Source organism: Paroedura picta, chromosome 6, assembly GCF_049243985.1.
Source record: "Paroedura picta isolate Pp20150507F chromosome 6, Ppicta_v3.0, whole genome shotgun sequence".
Taxonomy (NCBI): domain Eukaryota; kingdom Metazoa; phylum Chordata; class Lepidosauria; order Squamata; family Gekkonidae; genus Paroedura; species Paroedura picta.
The window spans coordinates 59,569,001-59,590,588 of record NC_135374.1 but is presented as its reverse complement, the minus strand read 5'-3'; the positions used below and the strand labels follow the sequence as shown (position 1 = coordinate 59,590,588).

General features: G+C 43.3%; 1 protein-coding gene across 3 annotated transcripts in view; it reads left to right on the top strand.

Moving 5' to 3' along the window:
- The window catches only part of SETD4 (SET domain containing 4), a 126,515-nt gene extending 112,299 nt beyond the window's left edge, over positions 1 to 14,216 (top strand). Inside the window, exons 11-12 of one of the 3 annotated variants that reach the window (XR_013231937.1) lie at positions 12,007 to 12,465; positions 13,861 to 14,186. Coding sequence is in view for 2 of the 3 variants with exons in the window: in XM_077342652.1 (XP_077198767.1) it covers positions 12,007 to 12,072 (66 nt within the window). In the remaining variant the exon portion in view is untranslated. Of the gene's footprint in view, positions 1 to 12,006 lie in introns of all 3 variants that reach the window. The other 2 variants (XM_077342655.1, XM_077342652.1) reach the window with 2 other exon arrangements.
- Positions 14,217 to 21,588: the final 7,372 nt, after the last annotated feature.

Genomic DNA, 21,588 nt, shown 5'->3' with positions numbered 1-21,588 from the left:
GAAGTCTTTTCTTCTGGGGGTATAATGTCACCTTGATTAATGCATATTTTTCTCTCTAGTCTTTACCATCCCACAATATTCTTGGATTTCCGCGAATTCAAGTATGCTAGCTTTTTGGCCTCAGACTCACTTCAGTTTTGACCCGATATAATTTTATCCCTCGGACATAATCTGATACAATGGAGATGGCTCTTGATGTTCAAGACTTGTGTCCTTTTATATTGCAAGGAGAGGGAGATAAGGAATGTCTGACCAATTCACATCTATGATTTTTCTCTCTGTGTGTGAATTCAGTACTTTTACTAACATTCTAATTATTCCATTGATGAAAGTAATGGGCTTCAGTAACAACATAATCTTTTTCCTCCATAGCAATACCATTTTTAGTCAGCCTACTGCTAACTTTCTCTTTCCTAAGGTTCACAGTTGAGCATGTGCTGCTACTGGATCAGCTTTTGTCACGCAGCCACAAATAGTATACCTCTCTATCTTCCTTTTTTATTTACACTTTCCATTCTATGCATTTACTTAGAAAAACAAGGAGTCCATATAACTGAAAGAAGTGTGCTATATATTCTACAGAATAATTTCTATTGTTGCCGCCATCCATTGTATAGTTTTGTCAGCAAGATGGTAGTTCTGCCACTTGTATGGGGATTGTATTTTATGCTTTTGATGTAAACTGCCACAACCCAGCTGGCCGGAGAGTGGTGGTTTATAAGTCTATTAAATGAATGAATGAATACTTCTTTACTCAGTGAGTGTTTAAAATTTGGAGTTTGCTGCCAGAGGATGATGGTGAAGAAGAGCAGCTTCCCACTATTACACTGGGTGAGCTTGGGCCCATCACAGTTTTATCAAAGCAGCTCCCCACAACAGACACCCTGTGAGGGAGGTGAGGTGAGAGAGCTCTGATAAAACTGTGATGGGCCCGAGCTCACCCAGTGTAATAGTGGGAAATGAAACCTTGTTCTCCAGATTAGAGGCTGCTGTTCTCAAATCACCACACCAAACTGGCTCTCAGTAGTGATGTAGTGATGGTGACAAGCATAACCAGCTTTAAAAGAGGAGTAGACAGATTTATGGAGGATAGGCAGGGTTGCCAGATCCAGACTGGGAAACATCTGGTTATGCAGGGGTGAAACCTAGGAGGACAGGGACCTTAGTGAGGTTCAGTGTCATGGAGTCCACCCTCCAAAGCATCCATTTTCTCCAGGGGAACTGATCATTGTAGCCTGGAGATGGGGTATCCACAGGTCCTATCTGCAGGCTACTAGGTAGGGTAACTAAAGCAAACCTCCATGTTCAGAGGCATTCACCCTCTGAATCCCAGTGCCAGGAGGCAACATCAGGGGAAACCCTGGCCTCTGTGCCCTGTTGTTGGACATCTAGACAATTAATTGGCCACTGTGGGAGAGAAGATGCTGTTCTTATGAGCATTCTTTCTTAGTTACAGCCCCTGTGGATAGAGGGGAAAATATAACTAAAGTACTAAGTTGAATTAAATCAAACTATCCTTCTATAGGAATGTATAAGTCTACTTCAACTATTGGAGGTTCAAGAAAAACTGCAATTATAGGAAATGTGACTTTTCTGTGCTAAGGATAGTCATTTGAAGATCAGTTGGATACAGAAAAAAGTTATGCATTTGCTTTTGCCCTTCCTTTTAAATGTGTGTGCAAGGAACATGTACATCTTCCCTGTGTGGAAATACAAGAGCTTCAGTTGTGCTTAGAATTCACTCATCTCACTATGAGGAAATAATGATTCAACCCTTTGAATGGAATCACAAGTCATACATGTACCCACTGTTTTCCCTATGCAACTTTTGAAGTGGGCCTGAATTGGGAATTATTATTTCTGCAGTTGTATCATTAACAGAGCTGATAATGAATTTCAGGAATGATATAACTTTATTTTACAACTACTATGACCATGACCATGACTATGACTATTACTTTGTTTGATTTGCAGCAGAGAAATTATCCTATAATGCTGTCATCATATTGCAATATCGAAAGCAGTGAAGAGCTTGTACTCCTTTATTCATAACTGGGTGATGAGCTTAAATTCAAGAATGAACAGTAAATGCCTAGAGTAAAAAGAAAAAGGATTTTTATTATTATTTCACAGTTTCCATTTGTGTAAACACTGAGACATGCTGAATTAATTTGTCAGACGAACATGTGAAGCCAGAAAGTACAACTGGCTTATAGTGGTAGAAGCATTAATTACCAGCAGTTACAAAGAGGTATTTAAACACTGAAACATGCTGGCAAAATACAAATGACTTATGTTCCTTCCATATCCTTAAAATAGCTTTTATAAACTTTCAACTTCCTCTGATGGTGAGTTCAGTATTAATCACCTTTATGACATCTTATATGTAGACCGCTGGCTCTCATCAACTACTTTCCTGAGGAAATTGGCCAAATCTAGGCCCTCTGAGAGGGAGGCTTGGAAGAACGAATCGCAACAACTTTGCTGTTCAGACAAATCTCTTTTCCAGTGCCCTTCAAGCCTTTTTTCATAGGCAGGGAAGACCGCCACACAGGAAACAATAATAGTTTAATCTCTTGAAAAATTTCCTTCCTGTACTGTAGCACCATTTCAGACAGGTAGTCAAAGCATGCCAAAGAAAATTAGCAACAGTCAATGCCAAGAGCAGGCTGTTACATGAACCTATTAGACTTGCCTTCCTCTCCTCTGCAAATGGAGCACAAGAGACTACTCATCTCTTCTACTGAAAAAGCTATCACATACCGTCTGCCACATATTACTAGCATTGAAAATGATAATGGGAAGAGACTCTCCAAGCCACAGTCAGTAAGCTTTCACTCAGATAATTGTAGGCTTTACTGTCTACCTCTTTCTTCTCTATTGGGTACTGTGGGCAACATTTGGCAATCCACCTGATTGCATTGCACAATGCTTGTGAAACTTAAGTCTTACTTATATGTGATCTACAAACAACAATTTGAGCCAGTCTTTGCATTGAACTCAGATGAGGGCTCCTGGACCATCATCCTTTCCTCACCAGGGCTGTAATTGTACTAAGTCCCCTACACAGCTGAAGTTGGCACATGTCAAGACAACCTGGATCAATGACAATGTCTAATTTTGCAGAAGTCTCCCTTTCTCTTCTCCTCGTACAAATTTTCTTCCTTTCCACTCCTCTTTCTCCCTTGTACCTTTTCCCCACTCTACACAGTGATATTATTTCAAAGATTTCATATACATTATGTGCCCTAATCCAGACACCATTTTTAATTATTTTTGTCCCATTAACTTTACTGGAACTTAAGTGCAAATTTCTTTCTCTCTAGACTGAGATCAATGGTATGTAGATGGGAATCATATTCCTTCACCAGAAGAGCCACTCAAGTTGTAAGAAGATCTCTTAAATTTGAGAAAGGCTTAAACATTTGTCAAGTAGAGTTGTAGGATACCAGGTCTTATGATATGCACATACAAAGAAGGCAGGGAGGCTAGAAACTACAAAGCATACTAACTGCTAGACCAGTGGAGAAGCCAACTCTGGAAGCATGGTAAACAAAACATTTTATTTAGGCTTTAGTGGAAATTATACAATATTATGGTTAAAAGCTGGGAGGCCAGGATTCATATTATGGTTAAAAGCTGGGAGGCCAGGATTCATATACTCAGACATATTATGCATGCTGGCTGCTGCCAGTTTCCTGCAGCAGGGCACTGCTTCCCATGTATGAACAGGGGAAGATTTCTCCCCCTGGACATGGTCCGCCCCAGAGTTCTGCATATGCACACACAGCCTAGATGGAAAGGTTCCACTGTGCTTTCCAGTAGTGGCAGTTGTTTTTTTTTGGGGGGGGGGTAAACTTCCACAAAGGTGGGATTGTGAAGTGCTGCAGAGCTGAATGGGGTGTTTCCTGTCTCTGCTGGGCCACCGGAGGCGGGGAGGAGCCAGTCCTGTAAGGCCTGACTCTTCCTTGGGTGCATGGTGCTAGCCCAGCCTGACTACTGATGGTCTCCGCAGTGAAAAAGGGAAGGTGTAAACTATCCACATTCCCTTAACATGGGGCACTGGAAGCCCTAATCAAAACCAGGCCCTAGAGGGGGCCGGGCCAATGGTGATTAACCCTGCTGCCATGCTAGTGTTGACCCAGCATTTCCCCCCATGCATACTTGGTCTTGAGGCAGTCAATTTCTCTCAGCCTGATACCATATACTACCATACACTATCAATTGAATGAATTGAAAGAACCATATATGCCACCCTGAGCTCCTTAGAGCAGTGGTTCTCAATCTGGGGGTCGCGACCCCTTTGGGGGGTCGAACAACCCTTTCACAGGGGTTGCGGCAGAGCAAGCAGCTTGGCATCCACACAACAGCTTTGCAGGGTAGATTGAGATAGAGCGTTCGTCTGTCTGGAGCAGTGGAAATCAGTGAGATCAGCATGGTGGGACAAGAGGAAGAGCTGAACTGAGAAACCCCCAGGGAAAAAAAAGCAATTTATATACAATCATGAACAATGGAGTTTCATGCAATTGGTCAGTTTTGTTTTAATTTTTATGAAAGTACAGTTGCATAATTTTATGGTTGGGGGTCACCACAACATGAGGAAGTGTATTAAAGGGTCACGGGTTTAGGAAGTTTGAGAACCACTGCCTTAGAGGGATGCTACTGTGAAATGTATAAATCATTACATAAAATACCCAGGTCAATAAAACAAAAGTCTCATTCTCAAAACTCTGGCAGAAGAAGGTTTTGTCTGCCTTCTAAAGGAGGTATCTATATACATCTCTTTGACTGATTATGCACGGGTTGGAATGTCCGTGATGACAGTGTCAGGGCTTCGGGAAAAATCCCTGATTATGCATGACGTTGCTGCCATCCAAGGCCAGCACAACAGACACCCTGTGGGGTGGGTAAGGCTGAGAGAACGCTGATATCATTGCCCAGTCAGGACAATTTTATCAGTGCTGTGGCGAGCCCAAGGTGAGGGAGTGCAGAATCGAACCTGACATGCCAGATTAGAAGTCCACACTCCTAACCACTACACCAAACTGACTCAAATTGGTGTACTGCCACTCTCATCATGGTGGGAGAGCAGCATGCTGCTCCCCACCATCATGCAGTGGGGGTCCCATGCCCCTGCTGTGGCAGCAGAGCACTCCAGCACTTCTGCCCCCCCCCCCCGTTGCATGCGCAGGGCCATTGCCTTGGTGCAGCCAGCATTTGTTGGTGGAGCCCCTCCCCCGTGCATACATGGGAAACAGTGGGGCTTTTTGCCCCACTGCAATGGAAGGGCAGCAGCCCACCATAGATGCCACCATGCATAATGGATCTTTGGGAAATTTGTGCCACAGTATTGGCAATCAGTGATTCAAGGACTAGTGGATATAAAAGAGGGTACATTGATTAGGGCCTCATTGGCAGAGTATATAAGATTTCAGATTGTTTAGCTTTTTAGAGTCAAATCTGACACAATTTGAATTGGCTTGGGTACATATTGGTAGCTAATAGAGGTTGTAAAATTGCTGTAATTTTTCCAATTGCTATAATATTATACAAGTCCAAAGTGGGGCAGTAGGGCTTCATTTTAATTGGAGTTTCTGGGCAGGCTTCATGGGAAGCTGTTTTGTCAATCCCTTGCCATTAATATAATCTCTCCCTTGCTTGGTCTGATTTTATTCATTTTACTAGTTCATTACTGATTCTGAGCATATTACAAAATACATTAACATGTTGCACGTTTTACCTGTCTCTACTTTACTACATTTGCAGCTTGCAGAGAGTGGGGACATCTGCAACAGGCCTATATTATATTAAATGTTTTGTAGCAGAAGATAGGAAAGGGGAGAAGAGACTGCTACTGATCCCAGTAGCAATCATTTTTACTCTGAACTCCTAGTTCCAGTATCTGGAAAGAAACAAACAAAAACCATTTCAAAATTCTGGCTTGATCACCCACCTGGGTGCTATAACTGGCATGCTATTTTGTAATATTAAGCATATTTACACTCCATATTTCTTTTCGTTCAGAGCTTGGGTTGTGCTACAGAAGGGAATCTGCTTACAAAATAAAGTCCGCACAAGGCTTGTTGCTTTAGAAAAGAAGTCCTTTTTGTGCAAGAACTCCATACTGGATCGAAGCAGTGTTTCCCAAACTGGACTGACTTACTACAGGGTCTCTGGCCAGATAAACAAGGGATCTTTTGCTGGTGTATTATGGAGGTTTTATTCCTATATAATATTCACAAGAAAAAGCTCTATGATACACTGATCTTGAGCCATGGATAGTTGTTAATCATTTATCGCTCAATAAACAAAAACAGCAATTTACTGCTAGAGTTCTTTTGGATCCCTGTCAGAAAATAGGCAAACATGATGAAATGTAATGCCCTAAATGAAATATTTATCCACTAACACTCAGACTCACTAGAGATAGATCACAATTGCAAACCATGAATACAGCTATACAAATAAGACTCAGACTAAAACCATGTTCTCCCGCCCAATAAACACATGGACAAACCTGAGAAGAAAGAGAGGATGAGGAGAAGAGACAAGGGGTGGGAGGGAAGGAGGTTCTGGAGGGTGATACTACCTAATCCAAAATGTGTGAGGAGCTGATAATTACAGGGAACCCTGTGGCAGAAATCCATTCAGGGGAGAGAGGAGCCTGCAGATCAGTTGCCGGGGTATCCAGATAGTTGAGGGAACAGACATCTTTCACTGACCTGAGCTGATTCTTTTATGGGGGAAAATTCTGTAGCTCATCTTCCATAGCATAACTCCTTGTTCCCAAGATTGGGACTGGATAAAATGAGTAAAAATTGGAATTTGATTGCGTAATCTGGAGGTAATTGCTATCAAAATTCAATGGGAAGCTTAGGAAATGTCTCTTGTCATTTCAAGGTGTAGCAATTGATTGTTTTTTTTAAGGATATTAACAAAGAACCAGGGATCTGAAATGAAGAATGTAATCTTGATTACACATCCTCAGTGAATAATATTTTGAGCTCTTTTTGATCAATAGCTGGATTGGAGGTGCTATTTTCCCCATCAGCTGCTTTTGATGAAGCATCCTTTAAAGCAGGGGATGTGGTTGTACACCTTGGAGTTAGGGCGGGGGAAGTATATAAATGCTTTAGTGACATTCAGCTTCTGTGATTGGATGTACTCTGGACAGGGCAGGCCAGATGTGCTCTCTGAAAACTTATCCCAGGGATCCCCATTGCACTTAGTATTCAAATGTCTAAGAGGAGACTGAAGATCAAATTGGAGTGTTTCAACTGAGGAGGCCTTATAATTATCCAGGGAAAGTTTCTTGCTATCTAATTGAGATAGGATGGAGAGAGACTGAAGAGATCATGTCTTACCCTCATTGTAGTTAGGGGGAGAAAAAGAGAAATAGTTAGCAGGAAGGAAGGAAGCCCTCAGGATGGCATTCTGAGTAAACAGAAGGACAGCAACAGAACAGACAGGGAAAGGAAATAACTGATCTAGACTTGCTGGCTGCCCCCCTTTGAAAGCTACTGTGCTCTGTACAAAGGAACATTGCATAGTGTTCCACTTCTGATAATTCTGAGATCTCTGGAATATCAGAGAAAATGAAATATAAAGTTCACCTTTGCTGTTAACAAGTTTTGACCTTTGTTCACATTTGTTGGAGAAAGTAGTTTATAGTACCAATTAGCATGCATTATTAACTCCTGCATTAATAATTCATTTACCAGAGGCCTAGAGGCATCAGTCTTTGCCAGCCAAAAGTATTGAGGGGAAACAAAGAAAACAACAGAAGTCTAATTGGAATGGTTTATTGAGGATGTTTACAAGACAATGTGATTCTCTCACCATTGGACAATCTTGATTTCCTCTTTGACACCATGCAGAATGCAAAGAATCAGCTATTTATTTCTTGTAGTTTTTGAGCAGAATTTTCTTACTTTCTGAAGAGAGGAGGCCATAAAGCATAGCCGTATCTGTATACTAAATACCGTTAATTACATGGCTCAAACATTACTGTGTGTTGCCTGATTCAGCAGTAAGGTTACACTGAAAGTACCTTAAATGAGCTGGAGAAGGTGGTACAATTTATATTCCTTGTTTCAAAACTCACTGTGATAATCCTACTCCCCACAATAAAGAGAGCCTATTTGTTCTGTATTTGGGTTGTTATGTATCAGTTACCTTAAAATGAATGTTAAAAATTGCACTAGGAGCCAAATTGCTGTTGGGAAAGTCCTCTGATCTTGATGATGCCCTGTTTACTTCTTTGGGCACCTGCCTGGGGTACTGGTGCAACCTCCACTTAGGCCCATATTGCTTCTATGTGCTTGTGTGTGTGACTGTGAGTGAGTTGCCATGGATACAGACTCCAGTCCTGTGGCACAGCTGTCCACTGAAGGCATGTTCCCTCAGCTTGATGGTGACCCCATGCACAAAGCAGCGCCAAAAGTCTTGCTGGCTCATCAAGGACCTAGTCCCAGTAGAAGCTGCTGATGAAATTCTTGCAATGCAAGTTGGTCTTGTGGGATGAGAGGAAAGGGGTGAGGCTTCTTGGCTTACAGCCAAGGGCCAGAGAGGAAGTGATCAAAGCTGCTCCTCTCCCTCAGGCGAGAGAGAGAGAGAGAGAGAGAGAGAGAGAGAGAGAGAGAGAGAGCACAAAGGGAAGAAGGCAGGAGCATCATGATCACAGAAGGATACAAGGCCTTTGTGAGATCAACTCCACCTCTCCAGTGCAGGATGAAGCCCTAGATGTTGCCTTTAGCTCCTTACCTCTTCCCAAGATGCCGCTGAGCGGTCTCAAGCTGTATGTCTGTGGCTGACTTTCTCTTTGGTGGGTCAGCAGAGCACAAATTCTCATATATTACAGTCTGAATGCAAAGTATTGATTGTATTGTATTGAACTGATTGACATATATCTTAACACATTGGTGCTTAGACCATAGATAACCTTTAATTTTGAGCAACAGCCTTATGAGGAAAGACTAAGGGGTTCAGCCTGGAAAAGATGAGGTTGAGAGGGGATAAGATTGCTGCCTTTAAGTATTTGAAAGAGTGCAATGGGGGTATTGCTTTGAACAGATTGCTTTGAACTCGATTCTTCCTCCCCCCTCCCCCCCATTGAAACAGGAAAGTCTTCTGCACGTGGTTAAGGTCGTTCAGAAGGTGGGGGGGGGGAGGAGCCAGGCAGGGAGCCTCTTTATTTTCTTGGATTGGGGGGGGGGAGAGGATCGAAAAAGGCAGAAGAGGGAGGAAAAATCCAGGACCGACAGGAGAACAATTAGGGGCTTCTCCTTTAAGGCAAGCGTGTCACATGACCAGGTGTAGCTTATCAGAGGTTCTCTACCATGGAGCTTTTTTCCCCAAATGGATATTCAGGCTTAAAAGCAGTCTGAGATAGTGCACAATAAAGGTAGGGTCACTCCGGATCAATCCTTCTTGCTGCAGAAGGAAAATTAAAATCGGCCAAATTCCAAATGGAAATCGCATTCTGTGTAGAGGGCAGGGACTGAATCGATCTGGGGTTGGAATAAAAGCTCCGTGCAGTTTACACCCAGGTCAGTGATACCATCTGAATACTGCAGATGGGAAGAACTGGGCAGCTTGACTGAGGCAAGCTAGTGAATTCATGGCTATGGCAAGATACGAACAGGGGACAAAGCGATCAGGGGTTGGAATAAAAGCTCCGTGCAGTTTACACCCAGGTCAGTGATACCATCTGAATACTGCAGATGGGAAGAATTGGGCAGCTTGACTGAGGCCAGCTAGTGAATTCATGGCTATGGCAAGATACGAACAGGGGACAAAGCCTATATTTTTAACCCACCTTACGGCAACAATTGGCATTGCCCAGTTTTACTTGCTGTTTACTTTGTAGGGTTGTGGCTATGACTCTTGGAACTAACTGCAGAAGTTAATCAGGAGTCTGACATTGGACTTTTGAAGTGAAAATAAACTTCACAAAATGATTCTTCTTTTCCTGAAAGTTCATTGTTTTGGAGCACAGAAATCTTCTGAAGATTGACAGTTGTCCCAAATTCATTTAATACTTAAATCAGAGCTGGTGACCGGCCAGTTTGACTTGGCACAGCTTAGCACGTGTGCACTTCATAAGAACTGAAACAAATCTTGTTCTTTCTTTGGCATCAGAAGCAAACTCTCACTACATTTGTTCTAGAAAGTCTAAATCACAGCTAATTAATAAGGCTAACTGACTTTGTAGCTTGCATCTAATAAATATACTAGATGAATGAGGATTTTTAGCCTTATATAAGAACATGCCCAAAGTTTGCAAATACACTAGACTGAAGAATTTAATGCGTAGAACCTTTTAAATTTAAAGTCTGCTTAATCTATTCTTTCCACCTATGGATTTAAATGGAATTACTAATTGAAATCTCTGTTTCCTCTCTTTGTAATTAAGATTCACTCCTGAAGCCCACTTTGAATTTTTAGTCATACATCTAGTAATCTCTTAGGAATGTGGTAATTGTTATTAGTCCACAGAGCATACATAGCTATACATTTTCATATTAATTTCTTCCTTTATTACATTTTAATCCCAGTATGTCTTCAAAGAACTCAGGATAGTGTACATGGTTTTATCAGTGCTGTCTTCACAACAGCCTTATAAGTAGTTTAGCATGAGAGAGAGTTACTTGACCAAAGCCAACCAGTTGTCTTCATTGCTGAGTGGGGATTTGATTCGGGATCCCCTCAATCCCTTCAGTCCAATCATTGCACAGAGTAGTTTATTTCAACAGAGGCACAATTCAAACAAACATTTCATTGTGTGTTTGGATTAATTTTTCCCACTGAAATAGATTCCCACAAGGGGTTTGGGATCAGGGTGACAGTACATTTTAAGGTATCCAGAAGCCAATGTGGCTCACTGTGTACAACTGGACTTGAGGCAGTCTTGATTGATACATTATTGGAGCACAGTGGGAAGAGGTACTCTGCAACAAGTGGTAATATCTACCGTCATGGACCATCAATATTATTGGTTTTACCTTTTGCCAGCATCACTTGCATCCTCGAGAGGGGTGAGTCTTGTGTAGGAAGGAGCACTGTATTTCCCAGACCAGTTAGTATATATTTTAGAGAGTGGAATGGGGCTGAATCCAGTGGATTGGATACCATGTTACTCCAGTCTTAATAACGAATTTACACACCTAGTGTGTAGTAAATATACTTTCGTAGGCCCATGTTCCCTGTCAATGTTGTTAGGTGCGAAGTCGTGTCTAACCCATCGCGACCCCATGGACAATGATCCTCCAGGCCTTCCTGTCCTCTACCATTCCCCAGAGTCCATTTAAGTTTGCACCGACTGCTTCAGTGACTCCATCCAGCCACCTCATTCTCTGTCGTCCCCTTCTTCTTTTGCCTTCGATCGCTCCCAGCATTAGGCTCTTCTCCAGGGAGTCCTTCCTTCTCATAAGGTCGCCAAAGTATTTGAGTTTCATCTTCAGGATCTGGCCTTCTAAGGAGCAGTCAGGGCTGATCTCCTCTAGGACTGACCGGTTTGTTCGCCTTGCAGTCCAAGGGACTCGCAAGAGTCTTCTCCAGCACCAGAGTTCAAAAGCCTCAATTCTTTGACGCTCGGCCTTCCTTATGGTCCAACTTTCGCAGCCACACATTGCAACTGGGAATACCATAGCCTTGACTAAACGCACTTTTGTTGTTCCCTGTCAATAGCACTGCCATTTTGTGGAACTGTCCAGCGCAGGCCCAGTGCTGAAAATGGATTTATTTCATCCACATTCTATTCTCAAATATAACTACAGATGGAAAGAGGAAGTGATTCAATCTGTAGAATTGTCAGAACTGTCAAAACCGCCCTGAGCCACAAGGGGAGGGTGGAATATAAATATAACAAATAAAAACTACAAAAATGTGATTTTAAAAAAAGTGTCTTAATTCCAATTTCCATACAAAATTTCTTCTTTGCATTCCTTTTTAAAACATGTATTACTGTTGAAACATGTACACAACTAGAGTTTTCTTTCTCCCCAGGGCAACAAGGAAGAGGACTTGAGGATCCCCGGCATGGCATGCAGTGTCATTGCAGGTGGAACCTGAAAAGGCTGGCCGGATGCTATGCTCTATTTCAAGAGGACTGGAGCAGCAAAATGGGCTGTGTGTTGGACTTGCCACAGCCACAAGTCTCCCTGTTGTAAACATATGCAAGTCTCCCAGTGGAAAAGTTAAACAGAGAAATGTCCAACCTTAGTAAGGGAGAAAAAGTGGCATGCTGAGCTCAGCCATGGATGTGTTGTTATGACAGAGTCTCCAAAAGCAGCCGCATGAGGGGGTCGGGCTTCACCACAACCCTCCCTTGCAGCACATGATGATACCATCCAAGTTGCATTCACCTGTTCAGTGTTAAAGTACTTATGGATTGCTAGTGACCCATCCAAAGCAACACCTGCAGCTGCTGCTCAAGGCTCTGATTCTGCAAGGAATGAGTTAAAGGTTCGCATGGCAAGCTGATTCATATACAGTGGAATGGCTTCTAGAACCCTCTCCATCCACAGACATGCCCTGTCCTCTGGTGGTGGTGGTGGGGGGAGAAAAGGCAAATGACAGAGCAGTCCCCTCTCCATGATCTCCTAGGAAACTTTCTTGGGGCCTTTTCCTATGGCATGTCAAGGACCATGGTGCTATGTGGTAGTAGCTTGTGCCACCCCTCTACTAACTCAGTGTTGGACTTGAGTGCAGGAGGTACTGTTGCTGTACCCAGCCCAAAGCAAGGGGAATATGGAAGTTGGGATCCTTGTCCTTGCTTACCTGCCAGTGCGTGGTTGCCCCTAAGTCTCCAAAGGTGGAGTACTTGCTAAGGTTCTGAAAAGGGAGTGGTCATGTACTTTGCTATCCTCCTTGGGTGCCACCCTGTCATGCTAACTGCTGTCTTGATACTTTTCCCACCACCAAAGTGCTTCACAGTTTGCTCAAAGTCTACACGGCAAGTAGCTCTGAGATGGAGTCCCATGCTGAGCACTCTGACTACTGAGTTGTAAGATGTTTTGGCAGTGATTGGGTGCTGGGGAGGGAGATTGGGCATCCCAGGGGTGATTTGCCAAGCCTGTAGTTGTCAGCCAGAGCTCTTCCAACCAATGTTGGGGGAATGACTTGAATCTGCAGTTCAATTGTTGCCTATGGGCTATGCCATGTTTTTTGTTGGCATAAGTTTCCACCTTTGGCAGGAGACTTCCCAGGCTCAAAGGGCTCAGGAACCCAATTAACTCTGGCCATGCCCCCAAAACAAGTACAAAAGAAACAACAAACAATGGTGCAGGGGTTTAAATCTCTGTTGTGCAAATGGGTGGCCGCTGTGAGTCACCGCAGTCCATTTCTGGTGCTGGAGAGCAATGGAGCAGAGCTGAGGGCCTGTGCCATTGTAACTGGTGCTGACACTGACGTATCTTGGATGTATGCCAATGCAAGGTCAGTTGGCTCCTTGAGTGCTTTCAGACACACACACTCTGGATTGTGCTGTAAGTTATGGAAGGGAAGCAAACAATGCAAAATGGTGCCCCAGATGTCTTCTAACCTTTATCCAGAGGACCCACTAAGGGTAAGTAGAGTACAAACTCTCATAAACACCAGGTATCTCTCCTTCCCCTCCCTTTATAAGAAAAAAATATATTAGCTTAACACCCATTACACAAGTATTAGCAAAGGCTTAATTTAGACATCATGCAAAGCCATGGTTTAATGAAATGACTTATCATGAATATTATCACCCAGATATGTATCTTTTCAAAGCTACAGTTCTTAGGGTATATTGAACCAAGACTGGCACCTGCTCATTAAGGGAAATGGAAACAACTGAACACATCCTTTCTTACTATCCTTTGTATTTCACAGCCTGCAGCAAGCTTATCCAGCCACTTCTAGACAGAAAGCCACACTAAACAGAAGCAGATTGGTCCAATTACTAGAGGATGAAAAGCCTCATGTTTCATTCCCGATAGAGAAATTCTGCACCCATGTGATTCAAGCCCGCCAGAACGATAAAACACAACCACTATCACCACATCCTTTTAGCTAATTTAATTGAGCAGTTTTAATTTTTATAGTGTTGGTTTTAAAGTTTTATCTGCATTCTGCTCTGTGACTGTATAAATATATTTGTACTTGAACCAAGACTGAAATCATCATTTGAAGTAGAAGTGACATTGGGAAAATGAGTGTTTCAGTTCTGAATCAAAATGCAAGAAAGGGAAGGTACATGGTTTTGGACATGTTGGTGTGATAACTTGAAGATTCATTAGCTGCCATTTAAATTTTTATCAAGGTTGGACTGGATGTCTGATTTTTTTTTTTTTGCACAGATAATTGCAGATTTTTCCAAGTAGACTTTGGTTTACCAAAGTATTAGGGAACCTAGTCCAGCCTCTCTTCTGAAGACTTGAATTTCAAGCAAATTGGATGAAGGGGATCTGGAAATAATCCCAGATTGCAGAGTACATTGCATGTCCAGACAGCCTCCTCCTAAGGAGGACTCTAGAGGGGAAGGGGACCGGCAGCAATAGGTGGTAAAGAAAGAAAGGGTAGAGATGATAACTTCTGATGAGTCTCAGCCTCTCCTTCTGATTCATACAGGCTGCATCCTCTTGCTGCATCCCTGAAGGACTGCTGGGATGTACAGGCAATGGAGAATCAGCTCCCAGATCAGGGACATCCTATAGTCCCTCTAGTGGTGATCTGGGGCAGGGTGATCTGGGGCAGGGAGACACAAAAACCTTCTGCCTCTTACTTTTCTCCCTAAATTTCCAAGGGCCCCTCCCACCCAGTGAACCTGCCTGATTCATCCTACCATTGTTACCCCAAATCACAAAATTAATCTGCAAAAGGTGGGAAATGGGCAGCCCTCTACTGAATGCAACTAGAAAAGCCAACAAAACAAGGAAAGAACAACAATGAAACACAAGAAACAAACTTCAGAAAAACACACACAAAGAAGTAAATGCAGAAGATCAAAACGACTCAGGGATTGATCCACACAGGACCAAAAGCAACAAAATAACATCTCAAACAAATTCCCCCCACAACCAAAAGTCACCCATAACAATGTTCCCTTGGAAGAAAATGGCAAAGGATACATAATAGTAATAAATTAATAATCAAAATAAATCAAACTAATCTTTTCTTGACAGGTAGCTTCGTCGCGAGTCTTCCACCACACTCGCTCCAGTCGTCTCACATCCCTTTTCTTCTCCTGGAGCGCCCCGGTATACCAGGGAGCCCGTTTGAGTTGAGGGCAGAGAGAACGTTTAGGGGCGATCTCATCTATAGCAGCCATCCATAGCAGCCGTCTATAGCAGCCACCAAGGCTGCTAGTGAGTTGCCAGGAGGCATCGGGTCCCGCAGAGCATTCCGGAATCCGACTGGATCCATAAGTCTCCGCGGGCGGGCTAGAATGCGGCCGCCACCCAACTAGGGGGGGGGGTGGTATCCTGAGCCGGGCCCGCAGGGCATAGTGGTCTGATCACGGCACAGCTAGAGTTGTATCCAGATCCACCTCTATCCCAGCGCCGAAAATCAAGTCGAGTGTGTGGCTGGCATGATGGGTGGGCCCAGCAACAGTCCCAGTGTCCCCATGGATGACACAGGTCCCCACCATGGACTGAAGGGGGTGTGTCCGCGTGGACATTGAAGTCGCCCAGGATCAAAAGCCTGGGGTACTGCAATGCCCAGGCGGCCACCACCTCCAGCAGTTGGGGCAGGACATCTGGTGGCACGTTGGGTGGACGGTATACCAACCAGATATCCACACTCTCGACCGAGTCCCATCCAATACTGACACACTCCACCCCACTGATTTCCGGCGCCAGGAGAGCCCTGTAGGTGAGGACCTCCCGGACCACAATAGCTACTCCCCTCCCCTCTTATGGGTCCAAGATTGGTGAAGGACCAAGTAGCCTGGTGGGGCCAGTTCTTTCAAGGCCGCTGACTCGCCTTTCCTCACTCAGATCTCAGTCACGCAAGCAAGGTCCACCTTCGACTACGTGATGAAATGCTGCAGGGTTGAGGCCTTGTTCTTAATCAACCTTTCATTGCACAAGACCAATGTTGGACCCTTTACCCTAGCCTCCACCCTCACATTCCTGGTGATGGGACGGAGGTTAGAAGGGGATCGAGCACGTCTGCACGGCCGGGTCCTATATGGGACACCAGTGCTCCCACCCCTTCTCTTGTCCAACCTCCTCCCCCAGCCAGTGATCGTTGAATCCCGGCCCCGGTGCAAGCCCCCCCCTTGACTGGGCCTCCCTCTCCATAATCCTGCTCCCCAGAGAGGACAACCAACTAACCTCCTGTGCTAATTTCTTCTCCCCCCACTTAGTTGCACTAACCCACCCTAGCCCACCTTACCCTAATATACTATTACCACCCAGCCCCCCTCCCCCACCCTGGTCTACACTAGCAGCTGGTGAGGCAAGGGCCGCACTATAGGGGTGAGATCCCACCTATAAGGGATTCTCTCTAGCCCTGAACCATTAACAAGTACCCTTTGGTTACGATCTGTCAACCAGTCGATCCACCGAACAGAATAAGGATCCTTACCACATTTTACCAACTTGTCAACAAGAATATCATGTGGAACCTTATCAAACGCTTTACAGAAATCCAGGTAAACTATGTCCACAGCATTCTCTTGATCCAGCAAAGTTTCTCGAAAAAAGAGATAAAGTTGGTCTAAAAAGATTGTTCTTGTGAAACTCATGCTGACTTGTTACATTTAAAGAAACTAGGTGTTTGTGGACTGCCCCAACAGTGATCCTAGGATACCATTCCCATCTCCCCTGTTATACTTTTTTTTCCCACATTGAGCACCATTTCCTAAATGACTCTTTTTTATTCCTCAAATCATTTGACAGCTGTTTATGGAGCCACCTTGGCTTCCTTAGGTTTCAGAGCAATACATGTACTGAATAGTTAGGGGCTTTCTGCACAAGGACCAATTTTGCTGAATGTTTGCAGTATGCAGAAAAGCTATATTTAATAGTGAAATTTCATCATTCCACATACCTTTAATTCTAGTGGAATATTGAAGTCCCAGTAGCGTTGTATTCATTCCCCGCATGTTTCTGGTCTCGCTGGAATTGTAACAAAGGAAGCAATATTTTTCCACGCTTCTTCCCACCCCTGGCCGTCAATCAAACAGAACAGCCAATTAGCTGTTGTGTTTGTGCTCCTGAAAAGTCCCTTCCCTTTTAAAAACTGTTTTTTAAAAAGCCGAAAACACCAGTAGCAATGAATATGTGTTCATTCGTAACAACAAATATGTGTTCACTCATTGTCTCAGAAAGACCTTTTTTGCTGGCGTAGGAGCTGGCACTTAATTGTTTACATGCTCTTCAAGTAACCCCCCCCCCCATGGGCGCAATTTGTGGCCGAAATTACGGGCAGTGTCGAACAGGGGGCTGTATTGTGCTTGGGAACTGTAAAGACACTTGCAGTAGGGAGCTTTGTTTCACTATTAAGCACTTCTGTGGATGGACTTTAGCCAGAGAAGCCTCACTCGTTCATTGCTTTCCCTGGTCTAAGGGGAAAAAATGGTGATCACTTCTCCGGAAGTTCGGGAGCGAGAGCGGGGGAGGGATATTCTTTCTACCACTACATTGAGAACGCACATGTCTTTCACTGATGTATTGCAGCTTGTGCTCAGAAGTGTAGTGGTTTTTTCAGGGGGAATCCACTTTTCCCGATTTCCTGAAAAGCATTACAATGAAGCGATTTTTGCGGGAGTGTTGCAGGAGTGTTGCAGATTGTGTACGACGTCATGCGGAATGTTGAATTAATAGCATTTACCAAAGGTAAGACTTCTGCTACATTTAAGTCGTGTGGAATGGCTCTTAGTGTTATCTTAAATGAAGGAAAGACCCACCCAATATAACCAGGGGAGGAGGTACAATATAAGTTTACTGATGAGGCAGGTGCCGCAATAGTCAACCAGTTTGGCAGTCTGCTTCATGGCCAGGATATTTCAACTTGGACCAGTGATCAAGTCTGAGGAGAAAATTTCATGAGCCTAAGCCCCAGGAACTTCCAGTTTGTAAACAGAACATAAATTTTTATTTTATGTAAAAAGCCCATTTGAGAACCACTAGAGCATCAAAATGATCACAGAAAGAGTAAGAAAATAAATAAAGGGGGTATAATTTATGTATGCCAATGGTTTGGAGCTATTGTAATCTTTTGTTAAAGTTTCACCTCCATCTTTTTGAAATAATGTATAAACACTGCCCACTTCTTTTTCTAGGCACTGGTTTAGAAAGGCACTTAAAGGACAAGGTGAACACTAAATGAATGACATAATTTCAAGATGGTGAACAATATCATCTTTAACTAATGCTAGCTTCATTTTTAAGTCTCATGAGATCATAAAATATAGAATACCAAATACTACTTCTGTGGTATTGAGCCCCAAACCCACATATAACGGCCTAGTATATCTTCATTAACAAGAAACATTTCTATTGATTTTATTTGGCTATGATTCATATTACACATAACAAATATGTATGGTCACCTAAATGAATTATTGCAATTCAATTTGGAATGATTGCATACGGTTATTGTATTATCTCTCGGATGCCCTAATCTCTGGGTGTCAAAACTGTTTTTATTTAATGAAATAACATGGAAAGTTTAATCGGAGTAGGTTAACCCCTATGGATCTCAAGGTCAGGTGCATCCCATCTCTTGCAAATAGGAATTTTTAAAACTTTGAAAAAAAATGTTAAGAAAAGCAAGACAGGGATTGCTTAAGACTACTATGAATGGGTTTGTTCTTAGCATTGCTTAATATTAACAAATCAAGAGATCTTTATCAAATTATATACCACACCTCTCTGCAAGCAGGCTTCAGATGGTTTACAACATGTTAAAATTCCAGTTAAAATACAATAAAACCCCTATAATGCTTCACTTTCCTGCCACCCAGACATATCCTGGCTGTAATATTGATGGTGGCTATTCAATGGTGGGAAATTTCTGGAGAAGGAAGGAAGGTGTCCCATTTGATTTTATTTGCTTGTTCTGGCCTCATCAGTGAACCTGGTAGAACAGCACCATTTTATAGGCCTTGTAGAACTTTGATAGTTCTGTCAGGGCCCAGATCTCAGCAAGCAGCTGATATTCTATCAGGCTGGAGCCAAGGTCTTGTTACTTTTAAACTAGGCTTGACTCCTAGCTGAAGAGTAACAGAGCATTTGCAATTATTTGCTTACATTTTGTGGACAAGGCACAGATCTAGACTCAGGGCACTTAACTTGTAGGGCATGTAGGGTTGCATCCTGGGGAGGTTTGCTCTGATGCCTGTAGCTCTGGGTCTATTCTACATATTCCAGAACCCCCACATGACATTGCTCCAAAATACACTTTTCTGAGGATACCTTGTTTGGTTGTCTATAACTTGGACTTCCCAACTTCAATCTTCACCAATCTTCACTCATCTATCTGTGGACAGGTAGATGAGAATTAGTGGGAGACACCCAACGATTTTGGAGCTTCTAGGATCCTGGGCAGCTGCCCCCCACATCCCAAATTTCCCAATCAGTTTAATTCAGAAAAGTGACTGGGTTTGGATTTGGGTTCAGGACATGCCTCAACCCTGAACTGGAACTGGGTTTTCCTGGTTTGTGCTCATCCATACAATTGACTATATACTCATGCAAAAATTTCATTTCTCACAAGTCTTCGTGGCTGTTCCTCCTCTAGGGTTTCTTCTGCTATAGCCCAAATGTAGATTTTCTTAGTTGTCATTACGCTGTTTTGGAATAGCTTCTTGGAAGTGGTGACTCAAGCTTCTATTTTTCCATGTTCAGGAGGTGCCCTTTGGTTTGGACAGAATTGGGATTGGTAGTATGATTACTATTGTGATTTTACACAGATTTTTTTTTTGGCTGACTGAATAAATTATTGTGTTGGAAGTTTATTAACTTTCACATTAGTTATTAATTTTTAATGACTTGTTTAATGGAATATTATTACTTGCCTTTGGTCCCAGTAGTGCTGGAAATAAGGTGGGCTTAGAAATGTTTGCAAAAATATGAATACATATACATTTTTATCCTACCATTCGTCTAAGGTGTTCAGCACAGCATACATGGCCTTCCAGCATTCTATTTTATGCTCAGATTACGCTGAGGAAGAATGACTGGCTGAAGGTATCTACTGTCTGACAGGAATATTACAGCAAAGCACTGATGCATTTTTCTTTGTTTTGGGATATATACCATAAACTAGCAAAAAAGCCTATTGCAAGCAGGAATTCAATGGGCGCTAGGACCCAAGGGACACCGGGAGGTGCAGATCTCTCTCTGTGTGTGTGTCTCTCTCGCTCTCACTGCGTGTCTCCATGCGCCTCACAACAGGAGGCATAGCAGGTAATGAGGGCTGGTGTGCAGTTTGGGGCAGCTCTCTCTGTTTGACTCTCCCTCCGTCCATCGCAGCAGGGGCGGCTCTCTCTGTGTCTCTGTCAGCAGCTTGGGCATCTCTCTGTGTCTCTTTCCCTTTCTCAGCATGGGCAACTCTCTCTGTGTCTCTCTCTCCGTGGCAGCAGGAGCCATAGCAGGTAATGAGGGCTCATGCTTAGGAAGAAAGCAGGGCTGGTCAGCAGCTTGGTCAGCAGCAGGAGCGAGAGGAGCGAATGAGGGCTCATGTTCTGTCTCTCTCTGTCTCTGGCACGTCTGAGAGCAAAGTGGCTAGCATCCAGGGAGGGAGGGAGGGAGCTGTTCCAACTTGGACAGCTAGACACGTTCCACCCCCCAGGCTGTTTCATATAGAGGAACCATGGATAAGGATTTGACAGTGATACAATACAATACATATGAGGATCTCATGATATACACATTTCTAACAACTTCAGTACTTGTATTTCTTTATTTCATTTATAAGCCCAGAACACTGCTTGCTCTTTTTCCCAGTAGAATTGCTAACTTACCCATAACAAAATTTTTCAAAGAGAAAAGCCTATATGAGGAGAGAATGATATTGTATTCTTCATTCCCACCAACCCCCATCTGATGACCCTTTCCTCTTCTGTATAGAATCATAGAGTCAGAGCCTCTTTTGCCCCTGGATCTCCTGCGGTGGATGGCTTTTCTCTCCCACCCATCCTATGTTTAAGGTTGTTAAGGTTATTTGCGGTTCAGGGTTTACGGTTGTTTATAATTATATCTTGTGCTGAGTTTAGTACTAAGGGTACTAAAAGAACTTGCAGATGTCATTTCTGAACCTCTGTCCATTATTTTTGACACTTCTTGGAGAACAGGTGGGGTGCCAGACGATTGGAGGAGGGCAAATGTTGTCCCCATCTTCAAGAAAGGGAAAAAGGAGAATCATTATCGACCCGTCAGCTTGACATCTGTAGCTGGCAAAATTTTGGAACAAATAATCACTCAGTACTTGAGCAGCTGGAACTGAGAGCTGTGATTTCTAAGACTCAGCATAGGTTTAGCAAGAACAAGTCAGACCAATCTTATCTTTTTTCAAGAAAGTGAATACCTTGCTGGATTAGGGGAATGCTGTGGACATAGTTTATCTGGATTTCAGTAAAGCTTTTGATAAGGTTCCACATGACATTCT